We start from the raw sequence: 19,839 nt of genomic DNA, 5'->3' as shown, positions 1-19,839 counted from the left end.
GGGATGCCCTAAAGGAGGTCAGAGCCTCTGGGGCAGGCGGGACTAAATGGCCTGGTACAGCATGGAACAGCTCTGCACACGGCAGCTGCCCTTGGGCCATCCCTGAGGTATAAGCCTGCTGAAAACACTGCCTGGAGGTGCTGGGAGAGGAGGGCAGTGGGCTGGGTGCTCAGAGGTAAGAGTAAGTTCTCCAGAAGAGTTTAGGTAGAAAGAAGAGCCCCTGAGCCCAGAGCTATGAAGAACGTGCAGGAAAAGGGAGGCATCCACCGTGGCTGGCGTGGAGGGTGCCTGCGAGAGGGGCTGGAAATGAAGCTGGAAATACAGGGTGCATCTAGATGGTGTGTGGCTTTTCTGTCTTGGAGGGGATGGGGAGTGTCAGAGGCCTCTTACTTGAGGAGGAACGTGGTCCAGTTTAAAGCAGAACCAAGCGTGGAGCATGGCACGGCATCTACCCTTTCCATCGTTCCCGCCTCCGTGTCGTGGCGCTGAGCTAGTCCTCCACCCTCCCGTCCCTCTTGCCCTTGCCCTGCGGCTACTTGAAGAGCAGTCTCTCTCGCCCTCTCGCAGGGAGCGCTGTACAGCAGATCGGCCTCAGCGTCCCTGTGATCATCATCAAACAAGAGGAGGCCTGTCAGTGTCAGTGTGCGTGCCGGGACTCCGCCAAGGAGCGGGCGGCCAGCAGGAGGAAGGGCTGCCCTTCCCCTCCCGCTCCAGCGCTGAGCGCCCAGCCTCCGGATGAGCCCAGCCTGAAGCTACCACCGCAGACTTTTTCCCCGCCCCCGATCCCCCTGTCGTCCTCCTCTGCCGCATCCTCTTCCTGTGAGCAAAGCAGACAAGCAGTGACTCCTTCAGACCCTCAGACAGAAACGTTACGTGCCATGGATATGTCAGAGTTTCTGTCCCTCCAGAACCTGGACACGCCGTCCAATCTGATTCCCATTGAAGCACTACTGCAGGAGGAGGAGGAGATGGGCCTGACCAGCAGCTTCTCCAAGTGAAAGGCCCAGATGTGCTCACCTCGAGGAACAGAGGCCGAGCAGGAGGCAGAAGGTGCGATGCCTACCATCGTGGGGTCAGCAGTTTGAAGGAGGAAGAAATCTACTGTTTGAAATCCTCACCTTTCAGACATATTTTCTTTATTCATATCCCAGGAGCATCCATTTTTAAGGAACTGATCTTTGGAGAAAAAAAACAAACAAACAAAAACGGAACAAAACAAAAAAAAAAGCTAAGTTATAAATGAACTGTTTGGCTGCACTGTATGTCACTTTTGCTTATTGTCATGTGAACGTGGAAATTAAGGTTACTCGTATGCATAAAAATTCTAAATGAAAGGGTGTGGTTTCCATCAATCTGATGCTGCCCATCACTTGCACTAGGGTCTTTGTAGTCTGGGCAGTAGAGTTCAGTGTGTCGGGTGTTGCTGCTCCTTCTGTGTCTTTTGAGTCTGAGGCTGAAGCTTGCTTGGAAGGCCAGACCCTCACTCCATCAGAGAGGGAAGTGGCAAAGGTGGGTCAGACAGCCGTGAGCTGGACAGGGATCAAGTGAGATGGTTTCGTTGTCTGCGCTTGGTGTTGGTGGAGCTCAGGGTGACCATGGCAGGTGTCATCCTGCAGCCCAAATGGGCAGCTAAAAGCCTGGCCCGAGGCCGCAGGGACGGTCCGCTTCCGCAGGGACCCCAGGCAAGTTGTTGACTGCTCTCTGTCCATGACGCATGTGCAGAACAGGCTCTAGTGATGTGATCACAGTCTTTGCCTTCGGGTTCTCTCTTTCTCCGTTGGTTGCCATTGCTTGCAGATCACAGTGAATTTTTCTCGGGGAACATCCCTGCTTTGTCCTAGAGTGGACATGTGGTTTATGGCCAGTCGCTGGCTGGTGGTCTGCTTTCCTTGAAGGGTATCTTCTTCCTCAGAGCAGAAGAGCTGCATTTTGCTGATCAGGAGAAGGTGCAGCTTTACAGGAGTTCTGTTCAGGTGGCGTGTCATCGGCAGGCCGGGTGTCCTGGTTCCGGGTTCCAGCCAGGCTTTTGGTTGCCCCCTCCCATCTCCGCCTCTCACCCCTCTGGATTTTGCATACAGCCTAGTACAGTGCAAAGAAGGATGTGACTTGCTCAGCTTAGTCATATGATTTCTAAACAAAAAACAAAAAAAGAAAAAAAAACACCACAAAGCGATGATCTTCTACTCAGGGTAAAACAAAAAAATTCCCCTTCCACCAAAAAGCCTGAAATGTTGCAATAAGTTATCTCATTTGGAATGTTTCATTAAGTTGTATTATAGGAAAAAAAATTTTTTTTGATTTGTGTATAGAATTATATCCATCTCTCTGCCTTTGGCTCTGAGTCAGTCATTGCCTCTTAAAATAAAACATAAAATACAATCCACACTAAAATGGAAAGTTTCTCTTAACTGGCTATATCAATGTAGTCATGAGTGCTCCCCCCACTCACTGAGCTCAGAAACTAGGCATGGCCCAATGTCTAGAGTAGGCCTCTGCCTCCCAAGGGCCCCTTCCCTGCCTTGAGCGAGGGGCAGGGTGCCACAAACAGGGCTGCCCTTCTGAGTCAACGATGTCGGGCAGAAAGCAGCCGTAACTTGCCTTCCTTTCCCAGTCCCTAAGGTGGAGAGATCTCTCACTCTCCTGTTCTCTGCGCCATTACTCAGGGCCAGCCAAGACAGTATCCAGAGTAGATCATTTACCTGGGAGCCAGAGGCCCTGCCTTTGACAGGATGTTCAGGGACAGATTTGGACAAGAGGGCAGTGGTGGTAAATGTTACTACCATGAGGAGAAATGGGCTTAACTACAAGCAGCTGGTGGTTTCTCATTGCAGGAGTCTAGTCGCGAGAATCGGGTTTTTTTTGACCCTCTGCACTCTCCTGTCCAAAAGGCTGGTGGGTTCTGGCGGCCACTGGCCTCAGCAGAAGTTGATGAGGCAGGAGGGACCTTCTGTTACCGCAGTGGTTCATCTTCCTGGAAAACCAGCTGCTGAGCATGGCCGTCTCTGGGCCTTGCACCCATAGGAAGCTTTGCGGTAGGACCCTGGCTGTTTTCTCCACACCTTCCGAGAGAGAGAGCAGCATGTGGGTCCCAAATGACCTCCCCACGTGCCCATCCTAGGCTCACCTGAGGTTCGGCTCCCTGGGAGCTGAGGTGGAAAGCAGGAGCCTAGGGAAGGCCGTCGGAAGTGCCATGGTTGAAATATTGCTTCCCTCCCGCCAGCCCGGGCTGTGCTTGTGTCGGGGTCCGCCCAGGTCAGTGGCTTTTCTGCTCCAAAGATCAGGGGTGATGAAGAAACTGTGTTTAGACTGACAGATTTTCCTAGTTGAAGTATCTGCCTTTTGAGGGTACTAGAGATTACAAGGGGAACCATCAGATCCAATCAGCTTTTGAAAACATCAAGAATGTGCTTAAAATGCTAGTGAGTGGTTGTGAAGAGTACCTTTACTCCACACGGTAGGCAGTCTCTCCTTTCCTTCTTCTTCTAGCGCTCTTCCCCGCCCCTGTCCCTTCTATCAGCCTGGCCCCTAGTGTCAAGGACCTTGGAGAAGAGAGGGTGCTGGCTAAAGTGGAGCCACAAAGAGCCTTCGTGGAGAGTGGTTTTCAAACCCAGGAATAAACCTAGGGTGAGGCTAGGGAAGGTGTGCAGACTTCAGGTAAAATCACGCCTTTTTTCTTCCCATGGTAACCTTAATCATTTTCACCCTGTAGATTGAGACTTCCAGCTCCCACTAGCATCTCCAGTTATACTGCCCCCTTACAGAATGCTAGTCAGCCTGGGGAATTGTGTAGTTCACGGGCTTGGCAGGTGGCAGGAAACTTTGGCTGGCACCGCCAAACTGCCTTAGTGAATTTGGTCCTTCCCAGGCAGGTGGGTGAGGCATTGAGGGAAAGTGGCCCTGCCTTTCCTGGCAGTTTGGCCAACCTCGTGAGGGTATCACTAGTTTGATGACAGGAATTAGTGTCATTCATTAAATTCCACCCCTGCCCCTCCGCCCCTCTCAGAAGGAGATCATGGTACAAAGTCCAGGAGGGGCCTTAAGGTGTGAAGGCCTCTCTGGGTAGAAGCAAGGGACTTCTCTTCACCACCTCTGGGAGAGTCAGTAGATTGGAGAGCTTTACTTTCAGGGTCAAGGCAGCGGACTGATGGGGATAATGGGTGGGTGGGTTTTCCTGAGAGACTTCGTATAATGTGCTGAATGTGTCCAAAGGGACAAGTTTGCAGAACCTCATATTGGTATATTAAAGAAATAATAAAAAAGCACTTTACGTTATTTTATCTTTAACCCAATTGCTGCAATTTCTTTTGTGTGTGTGTGTGTATACCCACACACACACACACACACATATATACTTTCCACAAAGTTTTATTTTTTGCTCAGAAAAAAAGTTAAATTGAGGTGTGAAAAGAAAAGCACTTACCTTGGTGCAATATGTGTAGCTTGATGGTGGTTGTCCCATGTGGCCCTGGCCTGGCTGCGTTTTTCCACTCCATCAGCCCTGTGCCATGAGGCTGTCCATAGGGAAACACTATTATGCATTCTCAGCAACTGCTCAATCTATGCAAGCCTTCCCTGTGTGCCCAAGGGCGCCCCCTCAGGCTCTCTGAAGAACTGCTGCGGGTCCTGTTTTCTGCTGTTGAGGCCCTTTTTCATCACTTCTTCTTGGTCCCTTGCCATCTTTTCCCCCTTCTTCACCATTACAAAGTGATGCCTGAAAGGAAGAAACTGGTTGTTCCTAGGTAGACACCTGGCACCTTCTAGACTTTTATATTTATAATCATGTCCATTGTCCTTAATCCTAAAGACTTCTCCAGAGTCACTGAAACCATTGATTTGTGGAACTGCAACAGTATTGCTAATGAGTTTACAATTTTCCTATACCACCAATCAGAAATATGTTTGGGGAAGGTTGTGGCAGTCGTGGGGGGGCCGGGGGGGGCAACACGAGCCATTTCCATACTGCTCCCCCTACTGCCCCTGTTGGCTCTTTAAGCAAAAGCCTCCAGCCCTCATTGAATCCAGTAAACAAAGCTGTTAATAATCTGCTTTATCAACTTTCTTCCTTTCCCCTCACTCCCCTCTCCCTCCCTGCCCCCCATTTTATCTTCAATTCTCAGGCTACTAGAGAATTAGAGAAGTTTTAAAATATACTTCAGCCAAAGCAGAAAGATTTCCATAGATCCAATATGCAAATGGTTCTGCTGTGACATAGATCTGAAATTGACCATTCCTAAATATCGGGGCGGGGAGAGGCAACAAAACTGAATCATGCATATTTCTGATTGGTAGTCAGTTTAGCCCGTTTGCTCTGGCATATGTTGGGGGCGGGGCAAGAGAAAGGGTCCCCTGTCTCTTCTCACACCCTTTGGGGAAGCTGATGATCACTGTTTGGGCATTTCTCATTGTTACTCCTGTTCAAGAGAGGGCTTCTCAGTCTGCACTGAGAAATGCAAATTAAACTGGATCTTTATGTCAATGTGTACAGAGTACAAGCTTTTTTACTGGAAGCAAAGTTTAAAACCACACACTGCCCTTTTGGTGGTGTGCCTGCTGGGCCCCAAATTGGGTGATGATGTCGTGTCACTTTCTCAGCTCAATGCAGGTTCTACTTTTTCTTACGGGGAAATTTTTCATAAAACCTTTTTTTTCCACCAAAACCCAGGGGTGTTTTCTGCAATACTCTTGTTATCCTTATACTGGTGCCAAGTCAGAGAGGCCTCTCTTGCCCTTTTCCCCGTGTCCTCAGGCCTCCCCAGGGCGCTCTTTGACTCAACAGTCTACATCCTTTGTTGTGTTTTGGAGAATGTGCGGGTGGGGGGTCAGAGTTCAAGGTAGCTGTTCTCTTTCCCCGTAAACTCCTAGTCCCTGTTTGGGGAAGGTGGCTGGAAACAGGTTTTTGCTGACTCTCTGGCTCAGATCTTCTGGCCAGGAGAAGCAAGACCCACGAGAGCCTTCTTTTTTTTGACACACACTAGTCATTGGCCAGAGGTCTTGGTTAAATCCCAAATAGTTTTATTTGGATTATGTAAAAGCCTATCAAATTTATTTAAGTGTGAAACATGGGAACAACAGACTTCCACTGAGCGATATGAAAACGTTACAGGTTCAGTACTTCCAAAGGAAGAAACCTCCAAACCCAAAAAAGAATAAATATGAATTTGTATTTTTGAAGAATGTGAAATAATGGTGTTTGCTTAATTGCTCATTTTGTATAAACTTAATATTGTACTTTAAAATATCTGCTAAGAAGTGAAAATTTAACTTTTTGGAATTGAAAAAGCAATATTAAATACTAATGAAATCCTAATTAAATGCTTATTTAAATCTGGTAGTATCTGTGGCATTTCTTCCCAACCCTACCCATGGTTGACAATTTTCAACCACTTCACCCCTCCCCAGCCATCAGAGTCTTAGAGAGGGGACAGAAAGGAAAGGTCGGTCACCAGGAGAGTCTGCAGGTTTCCTTTTAATCAAGGCTCTGCTAAAAGTGTTTTGTGGGGCTAGGAGCCCCCAAAGCATGAAATGGACATGTAACACGACCTGGATCCCCCAAAGCAGGCCAAACCACTCTGGCGAGCACTGCTGGTCTGCCCAAATCTGGGTAATCAGACTGGGTATTCGTTGGCTACATTTCAGAGCTCAGCACTGCCTTCAGCCAGGATGAAGTGGGAGTGAACCCAGCTGCTAGCAGAGCTGCCACCCAGGCTGAGAGCCAAGTACCAGCCACTGCCAGTGAAGACTGGCCCCTTTACTGAAAGGGAGTTGTTCACAGTCCAGCCACCAGCCCTGGGGAGGGAGAGAAGTCAGGGCGCCCGGCTCGGGGATGGTCAGGGCTCCGTAGCTCCATCGCCAGCATCCTTTGGAAAGCCACCTCTGGCGGAGACAGCTGTCTGGGAGGGTGCTCCAGGTTTGGCTGAGACGTTCTGATTGGAACAGAAGAAAGAAAAAAAGTGAGGCTGGGAGGAAAGGCCTTGGATTAGGCCCTGCAAGAGATGGCCACTTGGCATCTGGATAGCACTTAACTTTTCCAAAGCCTCTCGCCCAGCTGAAAGGCAGTGGGGGATAAAGCGGTGGGGACACTCTTCCACCCTCCAGGGGAAGCCAGAACTTAGCAAGTGCAGCCAGTGGGCAGTCCCCACCTCCCAGGCCCAGCCCGGGGTGGGCACTGACCCCGCCACCAGCCGGCTCCGGGCGCCGGCGGCCCAGCTGCCGCAGCATCTCCTCGCAGGCGGCGATGGTGTCCAGGAGCTGCCGCTGCCGCTGCTCCACCGCATCCAGCAGCTGCTGGGCGCGCTCATCCCGGGGCGGCTGCGGGGGTGGCCTCCCGCCGAGCCCCAGCCCCGCCTTCCCACGGTCCACGCCGGCAGCCTCCCTGCCCGGGAAAGAGCGAGACAGACGGTCAGGGCCGGCGCTTGCGCGGGGTCAGAGCCCCTTTCCCCCCACCCCAACGGGCCCCCTCTCACCCCCGTGACCAGTCTGAGCCCGGGCCCCATTCCATCTCCGCCTGCGCGGCCCGACCACCGCCCCCCTTTCGGCCGCCCCCCCTCCCCAGCGCTGCGCTAAGGCTCCGCAAAGCTGCGCCCCGCCCCGTCCCCACCGGTCTCCTTCAATCCTCCTGGGGGTCGCGGTCCCTTTAAGTTGCCCAGCGCGGTGGTGGGGCGGAGCCTCCCAGACCGGAAGATGACTGGGCGCGTCACTTCCTCCCGGAAGCAGGCCTGGGCGGATGTCTCTGGCGCGTTCGTGCACGGGGCTGAGGGCCGCGGTGGCTGCCAGCATGGGGTTGAGCGAGGGTCCGGCGGGCTCCACCCGGAGCGGGCGCCTTCTCCGTCCGCCGAGCCCCGCTCCGGCGGCGCCGGGGGCCCGGCTGTTCCGGCTCCCGGGGAGCGGGGCCGTGCGGGCCGCAAACCCGGAGCGCGCCGGCTGGACCGAGGCGCTGCGGGCCGCCGTGGCCGAGCTGCGCGCCGGCGCCGTGGTGGCCGTCCCCACCGATACGCTGTACGGCCTGGCCTGCTCGGCGAGCTGCTCGGAGGCACTGGGCGTCGTGTACCGCGTCAAGGGCCGCAGCGAGACCAAGCCGCTGGCCGTGTGCCTGGGCCGCGTGGCCGACGTCTACAGGTGAGGACGCCCCGACCCGGCCCTGTTGGGGGCGGCACCGCGGGAGGGGTTTCCGGTGACAGGCTTGGGAGACTGAGGCGCGGAGAGCGGGAGGGGCTTTTCCAGGTTCACCCGGGAATCCGGAACTGGAAACGTGTATGGAGCGCTTAGCGTCTGCAAGGCCTTGAACGAGATGGGGGCGCAGCGATGAACGAGGCAGGCGGGGTCCCTACTCTTCTGGCGTTTTTGTGATAATGGGTGGGGGGGACGCCCACGGTTTAAGATAAAAGAGGGGGAACACGGTAGCTTAATTTAGTAGGGAGTGCCTTGAAGAAAGCAAAATACGGAGCGTGAAAGCGGTGCAGCTGTTGTAGCCTGCGGGTCCAAGCCTGGGGCGGCCCTCTGGAGCCCTGCCTTCTGCTCAAGCTCTTGTGGGTGAAGAGGGAAGACAGGTGGATCCCATTGTGGTCCCTCGGGTCACCTTTCGTAGATCTGCCTAGAGTCTGGAATAGGACCAGCAGTGCCTTTCATTTGGTTGGATTTGTGCCCCCTCTATTTCCCAGGTACTGCCGTGTGAGAGTACCTGAGGGGCTCCTGAATGACCTGCTGCCAGGACCAGTGACCCTGGTGATGGAACGCTCGGAGGAGCTCAACAAGGACCTGAACCCCTTCACTCCTGTGAGTCGGATTTTCTCTTGTGTCCCTAGATTCCTGCCATTCGGTTTTTGCTAGGATCCAGGCCAGAGCCATCCCCCACCCCTTCAACCTTTCTAATGATCCCCTTTCTCTTTGCCTCATAGCTTGTAGGCATCCGGATTCCTGACCACGCCTTCATGCAGGACTTGGCCCAGGTGTTTGGGGGACCTCTTGCTCTCACCAGCGCCAACCTCAGCTCCCAGGCCAGCTCTCTGAATGTTGAGGTGAGTTACTCAGTCCTCCCCCCGGAAATGTCACTAGGCCACAGTTTCCTGTGAACCAGAGGGGCTGATGGTTCACTGAAATTGCCTGGCAGGGGAGCCGCCCTTTTGGTCTGATGGTGGGAAGTCTGCCAAGGTGGCCGGGGTGGGGGAATACAGAATGATCTTGGAAAAGGTTTATTTTAAAGTTTGAGAGGCGAGGAGGAGAATTGGTGTTGTTTTTTTTTTTTTTTTTTTTTAAAACTCGGTTTCTTTTTTTTTTTTTTTTAAAGGATTTTCTTATTTATTTTATTTATTTATTTATTTATTTATTATTTTTGGCTGTGTTGGGTCTTCGGTTCGTGCGAGGGCTTTCTCCAGTTGCGGCAAGCGGGGGCCACTCTTCATCGCGGTGCGGGGACCGCTCTTCATCGCGGTGCGCGGGCCTTTCTCTATCGCGGCCCCTCCCGTCGCGGGGCACAGGCTCCAGACGCGCAGGCTCAGCAATTGTGGCTCACGGGCCCAGCTGCTCCGTGGCATGTGGGATCTTCCCAGACCAGGGCTCGAACCCGTGTCCCCTGCATTAGCAGGCAGATTCTCAACCACTGCGCCACCAGGGAAGCCCTGGTGTTGTTTTCCTACTGTCTTTTTAACAATAAGAGACATCATAAGTACGTTTTTTTCTCATTCTGTTGGGGTAGCAGTCATTGAGGAATACAGTTGGGTGATAAGTCTTCACAACTTGCTGTAAAGAAAGTTAAGACTCTGAAAAGTTAAATCACTTATCCCAGGGACTCCTGGTCCTGTTCTCTTACCTCTGCCACAAGCCAGGTAAAAGAAAGGATCACCCACGGGAATTCCCTGGCCATCCAGTGGTTAGGATTCCGTGCTTTCATTGCCGAGGGCCCAGGTTCAATAGTCGGGGAACTAAGATCCTGCAAGCCGCACAGTGTGGCCAAAAAAAAGAAAGAAAGGATCGTCCTAATCCTGTCTTGGCTGAGAAGCTTAGAATGAATGAGGACACAAAGAAATTTGACTGAGCACACTTCTCCTTACTGGTCTTAAATGCAGAACATAGCAAAGTGATTTTACTTTCATAGTAAAGTGATTCCATATCCAGATCTAGAGAGTGGGTTCAGGGGCTTTGGAAAGTGAGAGCCCAGCACCCCTTCTTACTCTCAGGCTTTACTTGATCCTGGTGGCTGTATCCTAGGCATTGGGGATGGGGATTCTTACCTTTTCGGCAAACAGTTAACCTGTCCAGCACAGTAACTGGTATTTATGATCCCCCATCCCAAATTCCCAGGCCTAACTGCCACTGCAGTGCCTTCATGCGGGGCGAGGGTGGAGAGTGGTGCTCTGGCTCAGTTAACAGTTCAGTCTGCAGTTGTGAAGGGGAACTCCTTTCCATAGCCCAAGGATTGAGCGCCAGTGGCGTGCAGTTGCAGAGTCCCCCCTGTTTCTCCTACCCTGATCCAGGGTTCTGCTGAGATTCAGGGTGAGAGTGGTAGAGCTGGAAGGACCCTTCCTTAGTGACCATCTAGTCCAGCCCTTTTATTTACAGCCCTGGGGAAAGTAACTTGCATTGTCACACACAGTTTTGGTGGAAAGTCGAGGCTAGAGCCCATGTCTTTGAACTCCCACCGAGGGTTCCAGTCACTGTACTTCTCCCTCCCGAACTGAAGCGACGTGTGGCATTTCCTCTGGGCATGGCAAGATTTTCTTTAAGCTCTAATAGGTGTTACGTGGGGTGCTAACCTGGGGTGGGGGCACCAAACCTCGTAGGATGTGGTGTCCTAGGTGCAAATGCAGTGTCCTTGCCACAGCTGACCCTAACTAAATGAGGTTCCTTCCCCTGCTTAGAGGAAGATGCCTGCTGTTTTAGAGCTGTGTGATTTCTGTCTTAGGTGCCCTGTGTGCGGTATGACATCATTGCAGATGCCAGAGGTGGTGTCCATGCTCTTCCTCTCCCTCTTCTCAGGAATTTCAGGACCTCTGGCCTCGCTTGTCCTTGGTCATTGATGGGGGACCAATTGGGGACGGCCAGAGCCCTGAGTGTCGACTAGGCTCAACTGTGGTTGACTTGTCTGTGCCTGGAGAGTTTGGCATCATTCGTCCGGGTTGGTGAGTCTCTTTGCTGTGGCACAGGGATAGCATTTGAGGCAGGTGGGGAGATGCAAAAAAAAAAAAAAGGTTGTCACTCCCATCTTGCCCTGAGGGGAGCGGGCAGGTTTGGAGATGTGGTGGGTGGAGTGGAACTAAGTTTGCTAGTGTTTGCTGGCTTTTTCAGGATTCAAAAGGATTCATCAAGGGTTTGATGAATAGAGCATAGTATGATCGAAGAGTTTAGAGGTCCCTGATCTCCAGAATCTGGTGGGCTTGGGGCTTTGAGAAGTCAAACCCTAACTGTCCTCCATTTCCTCCCCAGTGCCCTAGAAAGTACTTCAGCCATCCTCCAGAAGTATGGGCTGCTCCCCTTACGTGGATCCTGCTTGTGAAACTCCGGCGGAGGGAGGGCCCAAGGACTGGTGCTGGACACTATGTGTCCGACTGCTGGTGGCTGGCAAGGCCTCATTGGCAGAGGCCGCTGGGACTACAGTGTTACTGGTCTGACCTTTTAAGGCAAAGTTTCTTTCTGAACACTATAGACCAGGCCTCAGAAGCTGCTGGTTAAACCTCACACCTGGTTGGGGAGGTTGTATTTATTTATAATTTCATATATGAGCCAAAAGCTGAATAGAGGTTTTAAGAGCATTCCAAGGATGGCCTTGTTCTGGTAAGTTTTTTCTTTTTTTGATCTTTGAAAAATAAATAACAGATTTGGAATCTAGTAAGAGCTTCTTCTCTGGTGGGTAGTGGCACTTAAGGTCCAAATCAGCTAACACATTGGTTGGTGCTTTTCAAAAGTCTCAAGTGACCAAATGCATGAGTTTTGTGCTTCTGAAGCTGGAACCAGTTTTGGATAAAAATAAAAACTGTAGAGCCATCGACTGCTTCCTCTGAACCAGGGGGCTGGTTCTTTGCTGTAATTGCCTGGCGGAGAGTCATCATTTTGGTCTAATGGTGGGAAGTAAGCTCAGCTGGCACAGGGGTGGGAGGGGGTCCAAATTAAGGAATATTGGAAAATAAATCTCTACTGTCCTGTTCAGCCACTTTTTTCTTATTTATTCATAATATAAATTATAATGAATTATACCTACAACACCTTTGTTTAAATCCAGTGTCTACTCAGCAGCCTTTATCTTTATTCATACGTATACAAGTGTTAAAAACATACTTAACTGTTGGGCATTTGAACTTTGTTTTGTCTTTAATAGAAAAAAAAATGCTGTTAAACATCTTTGTAAATGTTTTATTTTTCTTCTTTTGAATTATTTCCTTGGGGTAGGATTACTGGGTCCAAGTGTATGGACATTTTTTTGGCTCTTGATAGAGGTTAGCCTTCAAAAGAACTGAATCAAGTTGTATTGCCATCAGCAGTGTGTGAGAATTACTGCCCCTGCCCCCCGGGTCTGGCCATACTTCTAGTGTTTTTAAAAATTTGCATATGTGAACTGAAGCCTCAGTGTCACTCCCTTGTAAATTATTCCAGGTCACCATCTAGCCCTTTTCACCTGTCCCTGCCTGCCTTGGTTTCCCCAACTGAGTGACAGCAAGGGGACCAGGCCTGCCCCATCCATTGGTGGGGTTTAGTACCTGTTACCTAACTGGAGCTGAGAGTCCTTGTGGTGACCAGTAGGGCTCACTTCCTCCCCTCTCCCCTCACACCCCAGTTCTCAGAACTAGGATTCAGTCTTGAGCCCATAAACTTCTCAATACCGTCGTTTCCAATGCACATATTTTCAAGTAGATCCTAAGAATTTTGCCAAGAGGGTGTCCCAGGGCCTGCTTTGAGAGTCCCTGCAATTAGCATATTAGTTTATTTGTAAATAATCACTGGTTTGTTAAATATTCCCTCTAGAAATCTTGTTGAAACTAATTTCTTAAGCAAACGACTCTTTGTTGTGCTAACACTGTAGCCAGCCCATCCCATATGTCAATTTGTCACGGAATCTGAGGAGTCAAGAGTTTGTGGTCCTGAAGGGATCAAAAGGAAAGCTGATTTGAGAATAGGAACAACATGTCATTTTTAATACAAATCACAGTAGCACTGAAAACGGCTCTAGTGAGTGGGTCTCATTCAATTCAGGCAGCTAAAGGGAGGGGGGTGTCCTGGTCCTCCCCCTGGAGCTAAATATTCATCTAGGAAAACGGAGGCTCTGGAGCGCAGAGGTATTTTCTTTGAGGAAAAAGAACTGAACTCCCAGCACTGGGCAAAAACAGCAAAAAGGAAAAACTTATAGCTGTGCTTAGGCACTAGCTACAAGGCCACACCAAATGAGGAAAGCTGGCTCCTGTAAGCTTAGGAAGACAGGAGCCATTCCTGGTCAAGTTTTCCCCCAGAACCTGGCACGCGGTAAGGTGCTCGCTGAGTATGTGTTGAATGAATGTGTGAATGCTCAGGATTATTTCCTGATAATTGGGTTCAGGAATCTACTGGGAAGAGCTTAAACCGAGAATTTTCCCTTTTAGAAAGTCTTAAATGTGGTTCCCTAACTTGGGGAAGACAGATGATGTGGGAAGGAGGCCTGGAGAGGACGCCGGTTGGCAGAGAGCAGGGTGCATGCTAGCCCGGAGCCCTGACACCCTTCTAAGACCAGTGACTTGGCGACTCCAGAACACCAACCAGCCGAGTTCCAAGCTAGAAGGGATTGTTCTAAAGTGTTCTGAGGATGTGGAGCTGCCTTGGGCTAAGCCCAGCCACCTGCCAGCCCCTGGGGTTCCCTCTCTCTGGAACACCGCCTAGTTTCCTGTCCCTGCAGGACACCCGGGCACCCACCTGCCTCAGAAACTAGCTCTGTTCTCCACGGGCCCTGACTTGATGGGCCCAGAAGCACCCAGGCGCTGACTTGGGAGCGAGTGCCCACAACCTCAGCCGAGCCCCACGTGGTGACATCTTCCAGTGAGGCTGGGACGTCAGCACCTCCCGCCCCTGCCTGCAGGCCCCTCACATCAGCCACTGCTCCTTCTCTTTGATGAAGTGCTCCGCCCAGCGGCGCGTCAGCTCTAGGTACAGGCTGGGCTGATGAGGCAGGTAGTCCAAATACAGCCGAGTCGGCGTCTTCTTGGGAATGGCCTTCTCAATCTGGGTGCCCTCGTGCCACTCATTGAAAGAAGTGATGGAGACGATCTCGGGCCTCACGGTCAGGGCTGCCTGCAGGGCCGTCTCATAGTACTTGCCGTTGACCCTGTTCCGCGTATTGTGGTTGTTCCAGGGCCGGATGCTGGTGTCAATGTAGCCAGGCCCCACGCTGGGAATGAACATGAGGTTGTTGGCATCGCAAAAGTTCTTCACAGCCTTCCAGTTCTGATGGGAGGAGCCGAAGGAGAAACCATTGGAGGCAAAGTAGGTGTACATGCCATCAAATCCGGCGGCCAGGATGTCATGGGTGTGGCCCTCCTCCACCAGCAGCGCTATGAAGACCCCATCGTAGGGGGTGTTGCGGATTGAGTGGGGCCCGTTCGGTGTCAGGAGGTGGGCCCAGGCCTCAGGGGATGTCAGGTAGGAGTCATAGATATAAAAGAGTGGGAGGCTCTTACCCATGCTGTTCTTATAGCGGTAAAATGCACCATGGGAGCCATACCTGAGGAGCAGGAGGAAGAAAAGGCTGAGCCAGCAGCCTAAGAGAAAAGAAGCCAGCACAGCCGGAGGGCTGGCCATGAATGAGATCTTTCCTGATGTCCAAGCACGATTTTGAATCCAGTTGGACTCCACAGTTGGACTCATCATGCCTCTAAGCAAGAACCCAGTTCCCTCCCACCCTCCTCCGAGCCTTGTCATTCCTCTATTTAAGCCTCACTTCCCTGCCCCAGGCCAAGCCACCACCATCTTCTATCTGGACTGTACCGACAGCCACCTAACTGGTCTCCAGGCTCCCACTTCCACCTCCCTATAACCCAGTCTCTTTTTAAAGTGTAAATCAGATCTGACTGCTCCTTACCGAGACCAGCAAGGCCCCACCTACTTGATCTGGCCCTGCCCACCGCCATTCCTGCTATTACCCCATCTATCGCTTCACTCCGGCTACACCGGCTGCTGTCAAGCTTGTCCCATCAGACGGCCTTTGGATCTGACAGCCCTTTGCCTGGAGTTTTCTGCCTGCCCCAGATCTCTGCAGAGCTGACTCTTCCTTTAGGTGCAGGCTTACATGTCATCTCAGAGAAGCTCACTGGACCACCCATTCTAAAGTTGTTTCTTGGGCACACCCTTAACACCCTGCTTTATTCTGTTATTACTTCTTCATAGTATGGATCGCTATTTGATTTGTCATCTATAACCACTATCTGCTCACTGCACGCCCACCCTAGGATGTAAACTTTGCTAGCCCTACCCACTGCTGTACAACTGGGACTTAGGACAGTGCCTGGACACCTGAAGGCACTCAATAAATATTTTGTGAATGAATGATATATGCAAGCCATTTGCAAGCCACTTTCCACATATAGTAGCTCACGTAACTCACAAGATTCAAAGGTTAAGAGGCCTGCCTCTGATCACAGAATGGAGGCCGCAGAACCAGAATTCAAACCCAGGTTGCTGTCTCCAAGCCCAGTACTCTTTTACTCTTTTTAGATGCTGGGGACACGGGCATTCTGCCCTTTTGTCTCTTGACCTGCGCCTCCAAGCCTTCTAGCCCTACCCCCATTTTGATCCCCACCAAAATCCAGGTCCCAGAGCAGCCTTACGTGTCAATGATGTACTTGATGTTGTCATGCAGAGTGATGTCGTCTCGGCCCTTGTAGGGTTGGATGTGGAAGGCCACCTGCCACAAACAGAGGAGATATTGGTCAGGTGAGTATCTGTCCAGGGGCCACAACCTATAAGGCTCGTGCTTCAACTATGGCCTGGAGAAGAGGCTGAGTTCAGGAGAGACCTGGCAGTCGTGGGCACAGTGTAAATAAAAGCAACCACTGCCCTCAGGGTCCAAAAAACAGGGGTGAGTTTTCCCACCTCCCACAGCAGGGCCTCTGGGAATCATTCTGATGGGCTGTTGCCGGCTGGCCAATAGGTTTCAACTTATGTGCCAGCTCCCAGTGATCGGCACTAGCTGCCTGAAACCATGGGAAGAAGTGTCCATAGGAAAACGTGCCATGATCTATTTAATGTGCCAGTGATGGGCTCAGGAACGGGAGTGGGGCTCCTCTTCGTCGTTTTTCTTCTTTTGCCACACCCAGGTAAGGGCAATGACTTACCTGATTGGTACACGTGGGGAAAATAACTGGCCAGCTCCATCATTCCTCTTGAAAGAGAGCCTGCCTGATGAGAGCACGTGTTGTGCTTTACTCCTTGAGGCCCAGCTCTGCCTCCCACTAGGGAGTTGAGGCTGGAGTTCAGTTTGTGGGCCCATTTGGCCCTTGCCTGCCCTCTCTCCAGGATCAGGGTCTCCAACCTAACCTCTATCACCGTGATATTAAGTTAGTCTCCCATTTAGCCTATATTTATTTTTCCCAAAATTCTTTTTCAGAACTCAAAAAATAAGAGTGACATAGGCACCTAGAGAAATGGTACAGATGAACCGGTTTGCAGGGCAGAAAGACACAGATGCAGAGAACAGACGTATGGACACCAAGGGGGGAAAGTGGTGGTGGGGGGGGTGGTGGTGGGATGAATTGGGAGATTGGGATTGACATATATACACTAATATGTATAAAATGGATAACTAAGAAGAACCTGCTCTATAAAAAATAAATAAAATTCAAAAAAAAAAAGTGACATAGGCACTATTTATTAGACCCCTACTCCCAACACCACACTTGCTACGTATTTGCATACCTGGGCTAACGCCAGGAACTTTGGTAGAGGCACTATCCCTGTGGGCAGAGGAGGGGACATCTCCAGAATCGGCCAGAGACCATTTGACATCTTCTTGGAGACTCACCTGGATGTTGTACTGATGGGCAGTGTCCAGAATGGTGGGCACCAGGTCATCTGAGGGTTCCCCATTATCATCAGCCATGCCAGGTGGGTACCAGGACAGGACCAGGACGCCTGAGACACAACACAGAGGCTACTTCAGAGACACACAGTACCCCACAGCAGAGATTTCCTTCCTCACAAACCATCTCCAACTGCAGAATGGTTTCTGAATGAAACCTTGAGGGAGACTCCTGCCAGGTTCTCTTCTTGCAGATCAGATCCCTGAGCTGTGAGTCCTGGAGCTGTCCACGCCCGCGGTGCTGAAGCTCAGTGACTGCAGGAACCCTAACGTGCCAGGCCAGGAAGGAGCCGGAGAGCCTCAGCAGCCTCTGGCCTGCATTAGCAAGTAGTTAAACAAAGGGAAACGGGTGGACAATGACACACCCACCCGGAAGGCACAGTCCTGTCTCTGGAGGAGAGGAGCACCTCTGAGGTCCCTCGGGGATAGGAGCCCTGAGCAGAGGTCATTTTACCCTTCCCGTGGGAAATAACATTTGACTCAACTGTCTGCCCCTCTAGATGGTAGAATCTTGAGGGATGGCCTCGGTGCTATTTGTGAATACTTCCCACCACTGTCTCTGGCATTCGATTTTTCCCCCACTCATTAACCATTTCCAGAGAAATTGAAATGTACTGTAAAATCCAGCAGAATTCAGTGACAAGATCTGAAATAAGTCAGCCTCCCCACCCCAGCCTGCCGACAGAGGGGCTTCTTTTCAAGCAGAGTACTTGAAAAGCTCCCAGGCCCCTTACTGCAAATAGAGCAGGGTCCATCATACAACGCAGGCAAACTTTCCTTTCTGCAACCAGCAAACTCAGGAAAGGCTGCTGCCCTACCCTGTGCCTAGTGTGAAAGCAGAAGCCATCCCAGGCACTACTGCTCTGAACCCCAGACTCCTGCGAGGCCAGGGTACCCAGGCCTCACTTACCCAAACCGAGAAGCCCAATAGACTGCCCTCCTCTCCTCGCTGTCCCTACCTGGGACAGCCCTGGTGCAAACGCCTTCCACTGGCCCTCCCAGCAGCTCTGCTCTAGGAAAGGGCCCTGGAATGGTAAGGGGTCAGAAGGCAGAGGTGGAGGAGTCTGAAAACTAGAAGATGGGGGCGGGGTCTCCTGGTGAGCACGGGATGAGAGTTCTCGAAGAGAAGAGGTAGAAGCCAGGCTGACGAGTGAGTGGGACCAAAGGCCCCGTGATAGGAGCAGTGGAAGTTGGGGTGTGGGAACGAAGAAAGGCGAGGTTGGGGGCCCAGCGACGGGGGAGGGGGGAGCTCACCGATGGCGGCTTCCTTCAGCTGGGTCATGTGCTCCCGCAGCACGTCGGGGTCCCGGGAGCTGTAGGGCCCCAGCTCCGGGTAGAAGCTGGAGCCCAAGTCTTCGGGGGGGCTGTGGCGGCCGCGAGGGTAGCTGGCCGAGATCTTGGGGTCCCAGTGCGGCACCATGACGTGGTCCCAGTGAATGTAGTGGCCCTCGCGCCGCGGGCTCCCGTACCACGAGTAGTAGAAGGCGTGCAGGTCCGAGTAGACGCGCAGACTCTGGCCGGGGGCGGGCTCGGCCTCCGCTGGGGCCGGCCCCAGGGAGCTGCCCGGGCCCGCGGTGCGGGGCGGAGGCGGAGGCGGTGGCGGCGGCGCGGCGGGGGCGGCCGGGGCCCGGGCGGCCGGCGCGGGGCCCCCCTCGGGGCGTCGCTCAAAGGGCGCCAGCTCCAGGCCGGGGCCCAGCGCCGGGAGTCCGTCCGGAGCCTTGAGCGTGCGCAGGCCCATGAGAGTGCCGAAGGCGAAGAGCAGCACCAAGAACAGCGCGATGCAGGCGCGGCGCCGCCGCCGGGCCATGGCGGCCCCCGCGCTCTCCGCGTCCCGCCCGGCTACCTCCCGGCGCGCCACGCCATGGCTGCCCGCCCGGCTCCCGCGCGTCGCGCAACCCGCGCGCGTCCCAGGGAGACGGCGACTCCGAGCGCCGAGCGCGGCGTGGGCGGCTCCTGGCCTCTCCCCCGCAGTGCGGGCGGGCCCGGCACACAGAGAATGCAGGCGGCGCAGACCAAGTGGTCGCGAGCCGCGGGGGGAGTGGCCGGGGAGAGCTACGAGATCCCGGGCCAAAGGAGCAGGGGCCAAAGTCAAGGCGCGTGGCTCGCGGAGGATCTGTCGCCTTCCAGCCTGGGGCAGCGGTGAAGGAGCCCGCTGGGGGAAAGGGAATGCCCTCCTCCCGCAACCCAGGAGAAGAAGGTCTGGGCGGTGGCGCTGGAGGGCGTGGGAGCACAGGGCACGGTGGGGAAGAAAGCAGTGTCTGTGGTTGTCCCTCTCTCCAACGACCTCCTTCCCCGCTAGGAGTCAGACACTACAGATACTGGCTAGAGTGGGAGGACGAGGGAGACCGTGACTTGCGCAAGGTCACAGGGACTGGGCCTAAGTCCAAGGATCAGGACTGCCTCCTCGCCAGAGCTCTTGTCACTGCCCAGCCTGCCCGCTCTCGGGCCGGTTGTCCCAAGCTCTCTGTCCTTGGACAACCTCCTATAGTCAGTGAGGACCAAATAAGATGGCTACCATGAAGCACTTTTTACAGGGCCTAACAAAATTAGCACTCAACGCTTGCTCGAAGTTCCTTCTGGACGCTGAGCTCCAGAGAGCAGGCGCTGGGTTACTTTTACCTTTTTAGATTCCAAGGGCTTGGAAAACAGGATGTGACACTCAGTGCCCAGGGTTGCTTGTGGAGTGAATAACAGACTCCGATGTGATATTCTGTAGACAATGTTAAGTTTTTCACTCAACACTGATTTAAGTTCCTACTCTGCGTTACTCATTATTTGACTCATTAAGAAAAAGTTTTGTTTATCGTCTGCCT

The 19,839-nt window shown here is 52.7% G+C and overlaps 4 protein-coding genes across 11 annotated transcripts in view; 2 read left to right on the top strand and 2 right to left on the bottom strand.

Moving 5' to 3' along the window:
- The window catches only part of MTF1 (metal regulatory transcription factor 1), a 44,754-nt gene extending 38,303 nt beyond the window's left edge, over nucleotides 1–6,451 (top strand). For all 3 annotated transcript variants that reach the window (XM_007182555.2, XM_007182553.2, XM_007182554.2), the window contains exon 11: nucleotides 568–6,451. In XM_007182555.2, the coding sequence (XP_007182617.2) occupies nucleotides 568–998 (431 nt within the window). In that variant the 3' untranslated portion in view covers nucleotides 999–6,451. The remainder of the gene's footprint in view (nucleotides 1–567) is intronic.
- C1H1orf122 (chromosome 1 C1orf122 homolog) lies at nucleotides 6,447–7,589 on the bottom strand. Its single transcript, XM_057545518.1, has 3 exons — nucleotides 7,464–7,589; nucleotides 7,171–7,372; nucleotides 6,447–6,923 (listed from the first exon to the last, which is right to left on the bottom strand). Exons 1-3 carry the CDS (start codon nucleotides 7,496–7,498, stop codon nucleotides 6,828–6,830), a joined length of 333 nt encoding a protein of 110 aa, XP_057401501.1. The 5' UTR covers nucleotides 7,499–7,589; the 3' UTR covers nucleotides 6,447–6,827.
- A 65-nt stretch (nucleotides 7,590–7,654) lies between these two features.
- On the top strand, nucleotides 7,655–12,342 carry YRDC (yrdC N6-threonylcarbamoyltransferase domain containing). 2 transcript variants are annotated; one of them, XR_009008162.1, is made up of 5 exons: nucleotides 7,655–8,115; nucleotides 8,658–8,772; nucleotides 8,895–9,014; nucleotides 10,898–11,114; nucleotides 11,419–12,342. XR_009008162.1 is itself a non-coding variant. In XM_007182628.3 (5 exons), the coding sequence occupies exons 1-5, from the start codon at nucleotides 7,724–7,726 to the stop codon at nucleotides 11,486–11,488; spliced, it is 840 nt and encodes a 279-aa protein (XP_007182690.3). In that variant the 5' UTR covers nucleotides 7,681–7,723; the 3' UTR covers nucleotides 11,489–12,342. The 2 variants fall into 2 exon arrangements, 1 of the variants encoding a protein (XP_007182690.3); XM_007182628.3 differs by having other exon boundaries at nucleotides 7,681–8,115; nucleotides 10,972–11,114.
- Nucleotides 9,875–18,933, bottom strand: MANEAL (mannosidase endo-alpha like). Of its 5 annotated transcripts, XM_057545470.1 has the most exons (5): nucleotides 18,281–18,933; nucleotides 16,970–17,079; nucleotides 15,777–15,853; nucleotides 14,631–14,674; nucleotides 14,186–14,397 (listed from the first exon to the last, which is right to left on the bottom strand). In XM_057545470.1, exons 1-5 carry the CDS (start codon nucleotides 18,831–18,833, stop codon nucleotides 14,321–14,323), a joined length of 861 nt encoding a protein of 286 aa, XP_057401453.1. In that variant the 5' UTR covers nucleotides 18,834–18,933; the 3' UTR covers nucleotides 14,186–14,320. The 5 variants fall into 5 exon arrangements, with proteins under 5 accessions (XP_057401460.1, XP_007182614.2, XP_028022399.1 ...); XM_057545477.1 differs by lacking the exons at nucleotides 14,186–14,397; nucleotides 14,631–14,674 and adding an exon at nucleotides 9,875–9,925; XM_007182552.2 differs by having other exon boundaries at nucleotides 12,980–14,674.
- Nucleotides 18,934–19,839: the final 906 nt, after the last annotated feature.

The sequence above is a fragment of the Balaenoptera acutorostrata genome, chromosome 1, assembly GCF_949987535.1.
Source record: "Balaenoptera acutorostrata chromosome 1, mBalAcu1.1, whole genome shotgun sequence".
Taxonomy (NCBI): domain Eukaryota; kingdom Metazoa; phylum Chordata; class Mammalia; order Artiodactyla; family Balaenopteridae; genus Balaenoptera; species Balaenoptera acutorostrata.
This window is presented reverse-complemented; position numbering and strand designations above follow the sequence as displayed.

Bases quoted from the DNA above. Each gene is read 5' to 3' on its own strand.
- C1H1orf122 (XM_057545518.1), bottom strand. From the start codon at position 7,498: ATGGAATGGGGCCCGGGCTCAGACTGGTCACGGGG. The intron at 7,373-7,463 runs GTGAGAGGGGGC...TTTCCCGGGCAG, and splicing joins GGCTCAGACTGGTCACGGGG to GGAGGCTGCCGGCGTGGACC. The intron at 6,924-7,170 runs GTCAGTGCCCAC...TGTTCCAATCAG, and splicing joins CGGAGCCGGCTGGTGGCGGG to AACGTCTCAGCCAAACCTGG.
- YRDC (XM_007182628.3), top strand. From the start codon at position 7,724: ATGTCTCTGGCGCGTTCGTGCACGGGGCTGAGGGCCGCGGTGGCTGCC. The intron at 8,773-8,894 runs GTGAGTCGGATT...TTTGCCTCATAG, and splicing joins ACCTGAACCCCTTCACTCCT to CTTGTAGGCATCCGGATTCC. The intron at 11,115-11,418 runs GTGAGTCTCTTT...TTTCCTCCCCAG, and splicing joins GGCATCATTCGTCCGGGTTG to TGCCCTAGAAAGTACTTCAG.
- MANEAL (XM_007182552.2), bottom strand. From the start codon at position 18,833: ATGGCCCGGCGGCGGCGCCGCGCCTGCATCGCGCTGTTCTTGGTGCTG. The intron at 17,080-18,280 runs GTGAGCTCCCCC...GTTGTGTCTCAG, and splicing joins GCTGAAGGAAGCCGCCATCG to GCGTCCTGGTCCTGTCCTGG. The intron at 15,854-16,969 runs GTGAGTCTCCAA...TGTTTGTGGCAG, and splicing joins CCCATCAGTACAACATCCAG to GTGGCCTTCCACATCCAACC.